Below are 12180 nucleotides of genomic sequence, written 5' to 3' on the forward strand. Positions count from 1 at the left end.
AAAGAGTAGCCCATGTAGTGGTGACATCGGGTTTCCTCTCAAACTCTGTGTGGTCCTTAACCATATGTCTGACGCCATATAACCGTAAATAAAATGTGTTGAGTGCGTCGTTAAATAAAACATTTCTTTCTTTCTTCATAGGATTAACTCCCTTTGGTGGACCAATTCTCTGTGAAAAAATATAACATGTTTCCACTAAGATTATATGTCAGAATTGTCAAATGTTTGACATGCAGTAGCTGACTACTAAAAATATGCTCTAGTAGTGTTGTTTAACTTTTAACAAACTTTCTGACAGTAGCTTGACTAGCAAACATGTAGCTTAGCTAGTTTCTTATTGTTGTGTTCTTTTTCTTTAGCCGTTTTGTGTTTTGTAAACGTGTGCCACCGCCACGACCACCCTTACCCCCTCTACCGCCCACCCTGAAGATTAAATACAAACGCAGTGGTGATGGTGTGCTTTGTGGCTCCCCCTGTGTAAACAGTGTGGCAGCTACTAATGCTTCAGACATTCTGACCAATGGGAATGAGCCTTCTATTCTACTAACCAATGAAAACGAGCCTTCTAACATGTTGACCAATGAAAACGAGTGTCACTCGGATGGTGGGGAAACGTCAGACAGTTTGTCAACACCAGACACAGTGGTGCTGGGGTATGTGGTGCATGCCGTACTCTATGTGTTTAATCAAGGCATGTGAAATTACAGTGAAACCCACAGAACCAAATAAAGTCTGGTATTAAGCGATATCTATTATTGATATTTAAACATGAAAAACATCTGGTTTTGAGGAAATTCTGGCCTATGGAGGATCCCATTTTGAGAGAATTCTGGTCTATGGCGGGTCCCATTTTGAGGGAATTCTGGTCTATGGCGGGTCCCATTTTGAGGGAATTCTGGTCTATGGAGGGTCCAATTTTGAGAGAATTCTGGCTTATTGAAATCTGGTTTTGAGTGAATTTTTATTGAAAGTCCAGTTTTGAGGGAATTCTGGCTTATTCACTGTACCGGGATACATCATCCATAACAAAAATCCCACAAAAAAGTTCACATCTTTTATACCATTAATAACTGTCAGTCTGTTTTAGGATTGTTATATGATTTAAGGGTGAAAGTTTCTATTAAATTTAATAATGCCTGTTATAAAGTGTTAGAAGATCCATAATAGGGTAAAAACAAATCATCTGATTTTCTGTTTAGTGGCTGGGATATTAAGTGTTCCTCCATGTTGTAACAACTGATGGTCTGTGACTGACATTTTCGGTTTTGTTTTTCTTACCCTGCTTAACATGAGCAATGCTTGGCTTTAACTTATTTGGTATTTATATAAGGTTAAAACTTGCTTTTATTTTCACATTTTGTATCATATGTCTGTCTGTCTTTTTTCATCCATTTTCTGTTTGTCTGTCTCTATCAGACTATCTAGTGAGTGTCTTATATTGTACGTCATTCTGTCTGTCTTTCTGTGTCTGTCTCTATCAGACTATCTAGTGAGTGTCTTATATTGTACGTCATTCTGTCTGTCTTTCTGTGTCTGTCTCTATCAGACTATCTAGTGAGTGTCTTATATTGTACGTCATTCTGTCTGTCTTTCTGTGTCTGTCTCTGTCAGACTATCTAGTGAGTGTCTTATATTGTAAGTCATTCTGTCTGTCTTTCTGTGTCTGTCTCTGTCAGACTATCTAGTGAGTGTCTTATATTGTAAGTCATTCTGTCTGTCTTTCTGTGTCTGTCTCTGTCAGACTATCTAGTGAGTGTCTTATATTGCAAGTCATTCTGTCTGTCTTTCTGTGTCTGTCTCTATCAGACTATCTAGTGAGTGTCTTATATTGTACGTCATTCTGTCTGTCTTTCTGTGTCTGTCTCTATCAGACTATCTAGTGAGTGTCTTATATTGTACGTCATTCTGTCTGTCTTTCTGTGTCTGTCTCTATCAGACTATCTAGTGAGTGTCTTATATTGTAAGTCATTCTGTCTGTCTTTCTGTGTCTGTCTCTATCAGACTATCTAGTGAGTGTCTTATATTGTAAGTCATTCTGTCTGTCTTTCTGTGTCTGTCTCTATCAGACTATCTAGTGAGTGTTTTATATTGTAAGTCATTCTGTCTGTCTTTCTGTGTCTGTCTCTGTCAGACTATCTAGTGAGTGTCTTATATTGTAAGTCATTCTGTCTGTCTTTCTGTGTCTGTCTCTATCAGACTATCTAGTGAGTGTCTTATATTGTAAGTCATTCTGTCTGTCTTTCTGTGTCTGTCTCTGTCAGACTATCTAGTGAGTGTCTTATATTGTAAGTCATTCTGTCTGTCTTTCTGTGTCTGTCTCTGTCAGACTATCTAGTGAGTGTCTTATATTGTACGTCATTCTGTCTGTCTTTCTGTGTCTGTCTCTATCAGACTATCTAGTGAGTGTCTTATATTGTACGTCATTCTGTCTGTCTTTCTGTGTCTGTCTCTATCAGACTATCTAGTGAGTGTCTTATATTGTAAGTCATTCTGTCTGTCTTTCTGTGTCTGTCTGTCAGACTATCTAGTGAGTGTCTTATATTGTAAGTCATTCTGTCTGTCTTTCTGTGTCTGTCTCTGTCAGACTATCTAGTGAGTGTCTTATATTGTAAGTCATTCTGTCTGTCTTTCTGTGTCTGTCTCTATCAGACTATCTAGTGAGTGTCTTATATTGTACGTCATTCTGTCTGTCTTTCTGTGTCTGTCTCTATCAGACTATCTAGTGAGTGTCTTATATTGTAAGTCATTCTGTCTGTCTTTCTGTGTCTGTCTCTATCAGACTATCTAGTGAGTGTCTTATATTGTACGTCATTCTGTCTGTCTTTCTGTGTCTGTCTCTATCAGACTATCTAGTGAGTGTCTTATATTGTAAGTCATTCTGTCTGTCTTTCTGTGTCTGTCTCTATCAGACTATCTAGTGAGTGTCTTATATTGTAAGTCATTCTGTCTGTCTTTCTGTGTCTGTCTCTATCAGACTATCTAGTGAGTGTCTTATATTGTAAGTCATTCTGTCTGTCTTTCTGTGTCTGTCTTCGAATGTCCTTGCCAGTCACTTTGTCTGTTTGTTTTACCATGATTGATACATATCTATGAATTTCAAAGTGTTTTCTTTAAGTTATCGAATTTGTCTTTCAGTGTTAACTTGAGTCCCTGACTTGAATCATATGTATATGAAGTTGCTTTTTAAATTAATTTTTAGTGCTAAGTTAGAATCTCTGTCCGTCTGTCTGTCTGTCTTTCTATATAAAGGTATTTTCTCTGATTTGTTTTCAAAGCTAATTCCTGGTCTCTCTCTGTCTGTCTGTATCTGTCTGTGTCTGTCTATATAAAGTATTTTCTCTGATTTGTTTTCAGTGCTAACTTCAGGTCTCTCTCTCTGTCTGTCTGTCTGTCTGTCTATCTGTATAAGGTTTTTCTCTGATTGTTTTCAGTGCTAACTTCGGGTCTGACGTTGATGAGACTCACACGGTGGTGGCGACGGCACGCGGACTCTTCACATCGGCTGGAGGAGTCCTCGAATCTAAAGAGACAGGTGACATTTCATTTCAACTTAGTTTCGTCCTTATATCTAATTAAGGTTCAAGCACGCTGTCATGGGCACACACATCAGCTATCTCGGCTGTCTGTCCAGGACAGTGGGTTAGTTGTTAGTGGTTAGTGAGAGAGTCGAGTCGTTAAAACTGGTTAGTCATTGAGTCGAGTCGTTAAAACTCACTCTGCGTGGGAGCCGGTACCGGGCTGCGAACCCTGTACCTACCAACCTTGTGTCCGATGGCTTAACCACGACACCACTGAGGCCGGTGACACATATCTGGTTGTTGATGATGTTGAGAATAATGATATTGATGTTGATCATCATGATGATAATGTTAATTATATTGATGTTACGATCATGTTGATGATGATGTTATGTTGATGATTTTGATGATCATTATAGTTGTGATGATAATGTTCAATATAAGTAATGTTATTATGATGATGTTATTTTGATTATTTTGATAATGATGATGATGATAGTTATGATGATAATGTTAATTATATTGATGTTACGATCATGTTGATGATTATGTTATGTTGATGATTTTGATGATCATTATAGTTGTGATGATAATGTTCAATATAAGTAATGTTATTATGATGATGTTATTTTGATTATTTTGATAATGATGATGATGATAGTTATGATGATAATGTTAATTATATTGATGTTACGATCATGTTGATGATGATATTATGTTGATAATGTTTATGTTGATGATGGTCATGATCATAATGATGATACTCATATTAATGGTGGTTATTATCTTTTATAAATAGTAAAATATCTGCTTGTACCCCATTCAGACTTTTTATTTTAATTCATCAATCTATTAACATTTACCGTATACGCAGATATTTTCGCGGCTCAAATTCGTGATCGGGCTTTCATTTCACATTTTCGCGAGGAATTATTTTCGCGATTGTGTCCCCCGATAATAAAATCAAAATTACCCATATTTCATTTGCCAAACTCTTTTCAATGACGATTTCACACACACACTTGGACATGTTACCATCGAGACGTCAATGTTGTATGTATGTCTGATAAGACATGTTATTGGTGGAACACGCAAATGCGATACAGAGAATTGGAAAACGCAAATATCAGAAGAAATAACTTTTAATTATTGGTGGTACCCAAAAACTTCCATTCAAGGTTACAAAGAAAACAAACAAAACTGTGATTACGTAACAACAGACTTACGCGCAACTGTGTGTCACTTCGATCAAATCCACGTGACCAGGCTGCTTGATTTTGATGTGTTGGGCATGTAGAGATAAGACTATATATTATAAGGTAAATAATATTATACCAAATCAGAAATAATTTCGCGTGTAATTAAATTCGCGGTGCTATCAACGTGTTCGCGGTATATTTTATTCGCAAAAATATTTGCGTATATGGTAAGTACTAACAACATCCCTTTCAATATTAGTCACATACATTTCGTTTTTATCAAATGTTTTAATCCACATAATAAGTAATATTTTCAGTTGCATAGATAAAGAAACAGCTATTTTGTTTCATTTTTAAATGCAAATTTGTTCAACAGTCATAATATTATTCCATGGACACTTGTATTACATCTATTGCAAATTGATTTACAATTCATTCCATAAGAACTGATTTCATATGGGTTTATAAGGTTTAAAATACATGTCAGTGCAAGATCTTCTATTTATTTTTCAGGTGTCAGTATTGTGATTCCACCAGGTGCAATATCAGATAACATGAGTCAGGAAATTTACTTCAAGGTGTGTCGTGACAACAGCATTCTTCCACCACTGGATAAAGACAGAGGTAGACACTAACATAGTTATATTTACCTGTCAACTAATCCTGGTTATATTGCACAGTAAATATAACAGCATTCTTCCAGCACTGAATAAAATCAAAGTTGTATTTTCCTGTAGAGAAAACATGATTTATTTTCCTGTAAAATTAAATGTATGCATTTTTCTATAACATGAACATGTTTATATTTTTTATTACACTAAGCATGATAATATTTTCCTGTAAACTAGACCTGGTTGTAATTGTGTTTCAGGTGACACTAGGTGAAAGACTTTGATCATATTTTCCTGTAAACTAGACCTGGTTGTAATTGTGTTTCAGGTGACACTAGGTGAAAGACTTTGATCATATTTTCCTGTAAACTAGACCTGGTTGTAATTGTGTTTCAGGTGACACTAGGTGAAAGACTTTGATCATATTTTCCTGTAAACTATACCTGGTTGTAATTGTGTTTCAGGTGACACTAGGTGAAAGACTTTGATCATATTTTCCTGTAAACTAGACCTGGTTGTAATTGTGTTTCAGGTGACACTAGGTGAAAGACTTTGATGATATTTTCCTGTAAACTAGACCTGGTTGTAATTGTGTTTCAGGTGACACTAGGTGAAAGACTTTGATCATATTTTCCTGTAAACTAGACCTGGTTGTAATTGTGTTTCAGGTGACACTAGGTGAAAGACTTTGATCATATTTTCCTGTAAACTAGACCTGGTTGTAATTGTGTTTCAGGTGACACTAGGTGAAAGACTTTGATCATATTTTCCTGTAAACTAGACCTGGTTGTAATTGTGTTTCAGGTGACACTAGGTGAAAGACTTTGATCATATTTTCCTGTAAACTATACCTGGTTGTAATTGTGTTTCAGGTGACACTAGGTGAAAGACTTTGATCATATTTTCCTGTAAACTAGACCTGGTTGTAATTGTGTTTCAGGTGACACTAGGTGAAAGACTTTGATGATATTTTCCTGTAAACTAGACCTGGTTGTAATTGTGTTTCAGGTGACACTAGGTGAAAGACTTTGATGATATTTTCCTGTAAACTAGACCTGGTTGTAATTGTGTTTCAGGTGACACTAGGTGAAAGACTTTGATCATATTTTCCTGTAAACTAGACCTGGTTGTAATTGTGTTTCAGGTGACACTAGGTGAAAGACTTTGATCATATTTTCCTGTAAACTAGACCTGGTTGTAATTGTGTTTCAGGTGACACTAGGTGAAAGACTTTGAACATATTTTCCTGTAAACTAGACAGGGTTGTAATTGTGTTTCAGGTGACACTAGGTGAAAGACTTTGATGATATTTTCCTGTAAACTAGACCTGGTTGTAATTGTGTTTCAGGTGACACTAGGTGAAAGACTTTGATCATATTTTCCTGTAAACTAGACCTGGTTGTAATTGTGTTTCAGGTGACACTAGGTGAAAGACTTTGATCATATTTTCCTGTAAACTAGACCTGGTTGTAATTGTGTTTCAGGTGACACTAGGTGAAAGACTTTGATCATATTTTCCTGTAAACTAGACCTGGTTGTAATTGTGTTTCAGGTGACACTAGGTGAAAGACTTTGATGATATTTTCCTGTAAACTAGACCTGTTTGTAATTGTGTTTCAGGTGACACTAGGTGAAAGACTTTGATGATATTTTCCTGTAAACTAGACCTGGTTGTAATTGTGTTTCAGGTGACACTAGGTGAAAGACTTTGATGATATTTTCCTGTAAACTAGACCTGGTTGTAATTGTGTTTCAGGTGACACTAGGTGAAAGACTTTGATATTTTCCTGTAAACTAGACCTGGTTGTAATTGTGTTTCAGGTGACACTAGGTGAAAGACTTTGATGATATTTTCCTGTAAACTAGACCTGGTTGTAATTGTGTTTCAGGTGACACTAGGTGAAAGACTTTGATGATATTTTCCTGTAAACTAGACCTGGTTGTAATTGTGTTTCAGGTGACACTAGGTGAAAGACTTTGATGATATTTTCCTGTAAACTAGACCTGGTTGTAATTGTGTTTCAGGTGACACTAGGTGAAAGACTTTGATGATATTTTCCTGTAAACTAGACCTGTTTGTAATTGTGTTTCAGGTGACACTAGTTGAAAGACTTTGATGATATTTTCCTGTAAACTAGACCTGTTTGTAATTGTGTTTCAGGTGACACTAGGTGAAAGACTTTGATGATATTTTCCTGTAAACTATACCTGGTTGTAATTGTGTTTCAGGTGACACTAGGTGAAAGACTTTGATGATATTTTCCTGTAAACTAGACCTGGTTAGGATTGTTTTTCAAGTGAAACATTACTTCATAAGTTCATACCAGTAATTTGTAGAACTGAGACTGAAGATAATGTTTCTGTAAACTAGACCTGGTTATGATTGTTTTTAGGTGAGACACTGCTCAGTCCGTTGGTGATGTGTGGACCTCACGGAATTGAGTTTCTCAAACCGGTAGAACTAAGACTACCTCACTGCGCGTCTGTGAACCCCGACAGTTGGTCGTTCGCTCTCAAGTCCAGCGATTCTCCATCTGGTAAGTCTACTCAGTCAGGTCCACCGAGGGCAGTCGACCCTGCGACCCACAGCACCACAGGCGAGAACTCTACCAATGTGGGATAGGGAACTGGATGTAACTATAATCCATCCCATCCTCATACAGAAATGTTTTTGTAAATAATTTCAGTTTAGTTTGACATAAGAAGAAAAGTAAAAGTGTTTTTGGAAATAATATTTTTTTTAACTATTTTTGTGTGCAATTTAGAAAACAGTCGGCTCAAAAGTAAATAATTTGTAGTAAATTCCATTGTATAAAAAGAGTCGTTCCCTGTGGAAAGGCCTATAGGTTGCTTGCCTGAGGTGTGATGGGTCGTTGGTCCGATCTCCAAGTTTTAGAATAACTATATGTTAGACACCATATAGCCATTGTTTAACATGTGCTGAGGTGTGATGGGTCGTTGGTCTGATCTCCAAGTTTTAGAATAACTATATGTTAGACACCATATAGCCATTGTTTAACATGTGCTGAGGTGGCGTTAAGCAAATATTCCTTTCCTTTTTGCTATTCAGCTAAAACCTTGGTGTCAAAAAACCTCAGGATAGTGATTAATTGCTACCCTAAGTTAGATTATGGGGCACTATTAAGATATTACCATAGTGATACCTTATAAATTGACAAGCAAAGGGGAGCTAAAAATTACTCTCCTAGAACTATAGTCTCAGTAGAGTGATAGGGAGTGAGAGTGACAGGGAGCGAGAGCGACGGGGAGCGACAGGGAGCGGGGCGAGAGTGACAGGGAGCAAGAGAGGGACAGGGAGCGAGCGAGAGTGACAGGGAGCGAGAGAGGGACAGGGAGCGAGAGAGGGAGGGAGCGAGAGAGGGACAGGGAGCGAGAGTGACAGGGAGCGAGCGAGAGTGACAGGGAGCGAGAGTGACAGGGAGCGAGCGAGAGTGACAGAGCGAGCGAGAGTGACAGGGAGCGAGCGAGAGTGACAGGGAGCGAGCGAGAGTGACAGGGAGCGAGAGTGACAGAGAGCGAGCGAGAGTGACAGGGATCGAGCCAGAGTGACAGGGAGCGGGAGTGACGGGGAGCAAGAGTGATAGCTCCTCTTAAACTTGAAGTTTGGTAGACAACTTTATCAACCATGGGACTATATGACCTCAAAATTATGACTGTTACTTTTAATGTGTATTCTAAGGTCTTCACGAGTACTCGAGTACTCAGGCACGGGCCGATCCTAGAAAGACTCGAGTCCATTCACAGGACTCAAGTACCTGTGCAAGGAAAAGCACTCATTTATAAAAAAAAATTTACGTCATTTTGCCCAATAATTTTGCCCTGTAACATGCTTGCAGCCAGTTACGTTATAGGGCTATGGGAATGTGTGGAATGCAATACAATGACATGATTTCATCGATTTGACATCCATGTTCAGCACTGGAAATAAGATACATAATGCTATTTTACTTTATTCCTTAGTTTCATTATCATCTAGTGTCGGGTACTGGAGTGCAGGTCGAGTTTGACCCTCGAGTACTGTAGTCCAGTGTTGTGGACTCGTGGAGGCACTGGTGTATTCTGTTATTTATTTCTTTGCAGGTCACCCCACCCGATGGCAGAACATGTCACTTGCTGGTATGGACAGTGTCAGGCAAGGTCGAGTCAATAAAAACAGTGTGTCGGTTTTAGTCGACCATTTCTGATGTCACACACTATAATCTACAACATTGGTGGACTAGATTGTTACAAGTTACAGAACCTCACATGTGACAACTTGTGTGTCTATAGTCGACTATTTTTGGTGTCACACACTATAATCTACAACACTGGTGGACTAGATTGTTACAAGTTACAGAAAACCAAATATGCAGAAAACATCTTGCACATCAAAAACATGTGTCTGTGTTAGTGGACCATTTGTGATGACACACACTATAATCTGTGTCGGTAACAGACTTGTTTGTCATGTAGCATGTTTTAGAAATTCACAAGTGAAAAGAAGCATATCAGTGTTAGTGGATCGTTTGTGATAATCTACAATAGTGTTGTGTTACAAGTTATGGAAACTCACATGAAAAACCGTGTCTGAGTTAGTGAACCATGTGTGATGACACACCCTATAAGACTAGTGGACTTGATTGTCATGTTAAACAGTGGACCATCTGTGATGAGGCACACTATTATCTACATGATGAATGGACTTGATTGTAGAAACTTAATGTGAACGAGAAACAATAAAACACTACTTCACTCTGTCCATATCACAACATGACAGGATTATTGGGCCCTACACACATCGTGAAGATATCAAAGTCTGTGGTATGTGTTGTGCCCTCTGGTAAAGTGACAAGTTGTAGAAACTTAACATGAACGAGAAACAATAAAACACTATTTACTCTACCCATATCACAATGTGACAGGATTATTGAGCCATACACACATCCAGAAGATATCAAAGTCTGTGGTACGTGTTGCCCTGTGGTAAAGTGACAAGTTACAGAAACTTAACGTGAACGAGAAATAATAAAACACCATTCACTCTGCTTATTTCACATCATGGGATTATTGATACCTACACACATCCTGAAGATATCAAAGTCTGTGGTAAATGTTGCCCTGTGTGGTGAAGTGACATACCAGTAATGAGGAAAAGGTTCTGCTTGGCCACGACTAGGCTGCTTGAACCACATTTGTGTTACTCAAGATGTTTTTGTTGCTCATGTTTTTCCATTAACATAGAGACTGCTGTAGTTGTGAGCCGAGAATCAAAACAGTGCTAGATCAAATGTATGTGAGTTTATGTTTTCTTAAATCAAAACAGCCTACAGTATTTATTTATATACCACTGTATAGTATAACAAACACATCACTGTACATAATATATATTATAAAAATACATCACTGTACATAGTCAAAATTATTATTAAAATACATCACTGTACATAGTCAAAATTATTAAACTATTTCACTGTACATTATCAAATTATTAAAATAATTTACAGTACATTATAAAAATCATTAAAATATATCACTGTACTTTATAAAAAATATGAAAATACTTCACTGTACATTATCAAAATTATTATAAAAAATATTAAAATATATCACTCTACATAATCAAAATTATTAAAATACATCACTACGTAATCAAAATTATTAAAATACATCACTACATTATAAAAATTATTAAAATACATCACTACATTATCAAAATTATTAAAATACATCACTGTACAATCAAAATGCACCACATCTACTATCATTCATAATTACCCTTGCAAAACACTGCCAATAGAATAGCATTCACGTGGTGAGTGGATATATCATGTACAGAAACACTAGAGAAGAAACTGAGCCCTTGGTGTAATTTATGCAAACAGTGGAGAATGCACCTTTAATGAATTTTAATATTTGTGTATTATAACACACACCACACTGTGCATTGGACAATAGCTGAATTATTCAGTCATCTGTGGCATCATACTCTGTGCATTGGACAACTACTGAAAATACAATAGCTGGATTATTCAGTCATCTGTGACATCATACTCTGTGCATTGGACAACTACTGAAAATATGTTTAGACTTTTATGGCATCATACAGTGTACATTGAAATTATGTTTATTTATCAGCGCATTATAGCTGAAATTATTTTCAGTCTTTAGTAGTATTATGTTCAGTCTTTAGTAGTATTATGTTCAGTCATCAGTTATACAAATGCATGAGACAATAGCTGAAATTATTTTCAGTCCTCAATGACATCATACACTGCACAGTACCATAGCTGAAATTATTTTCAGTCATTAGTTATACCTGTGCACAGGACAGTAGCTAAAATTATTTTCAGGGTTGAGTTATATCCATGCACTGGACAATAGCTGAAATTATTTTCAGTCATTAGTTATACCTTTGCATTGAACAAGAGCTGAAATTATTTTCAGGGTTCAGTTATACAATGGACAAGGAGTGAATTATATTAATGACAAACTATGAAAATTTGTACTGTGTTTAGGGACCATTCCGTTATTAATATGTGTATTTTCAGACGTGGATTAATATCAGTGTACAGTTGTTATCTGAAAAAAACAGTCAGTAAAATAAAAACATTTGCAAAAGCAACATTTTTTAATGTAGGAGAGGACAAACAGTTAACAAAAATAAAAATAAAGAAAGAATACAAATGTTAACTGTGAAATGCCCCATAATATTATGTTTGTAAATGACGTGTATATTTTTGTAACATATGCAAATAGATTATATACATATATATATTTTTATATTCTATATTCTTAAGTAGTGAAGTAAAGTAAGTAGATATAGTTATATTATTTGTACATACAAACCTTTTA

At 36.6% G+C, this 12180-nt stretch overlaps 1 protein-coding gene across 7 annotated transcripts in view; it reads left to right on the plus strand.

Moving 5' to 3' along the window:
• Positions 1-10792, plus strand: part of LOC121373371 (tight junction protein ZO-1-like) — a 136652-nt gene extending 125860 nt beyond the window's left edge. For 6 of the 7 annotated variants that reach the window (XM_041499983.1, XM_041499986.1, XM_041499984.1 and 3 more), the window contains 5 exons: positions 360-653; positions 3432-3532; positions 5231-5341; positions 7722-7865; positions 9430-10792. In XM_041499983.1, coding sequence (XP_041355917.1) covers positions 360-653; positions 3432-3532; positions 5231-5341; positions 7722-7865; positions 9430-9533 — 754 coding nt within the window. In that variant the 3' untranslated portion in view covers positions 9534-10792. The remainder of the gene's footprint in view (positions 1-359; positions 654-3431; positions 3533-5230; positions 5342-7721; positions 7866-9429) is intronic. The other variant, XM_041499987.1, reaches the window with a different exon arrangement.
• The last annotated feature ends 1388 nt before the right edge of the window (positions 10793-12180 follow it).

The sequence above is a fragment of the Gigantopelta aegis genome, chromosome 5 (genome assembly GCF_016097555.1).
Source record: "Gigantopelta aegis isolate Gae_Host chromosome 5, Gae_host_genome, whole genome shotgun sequence".
Classification (NCBI taxonomy): domain Eukaryota; kingdom Metazoa; phylum Mollusca; class Gastropoda; order Neomphalida; family Peltospiridae; genus Gigantopelta; species Gigantopelta aegis.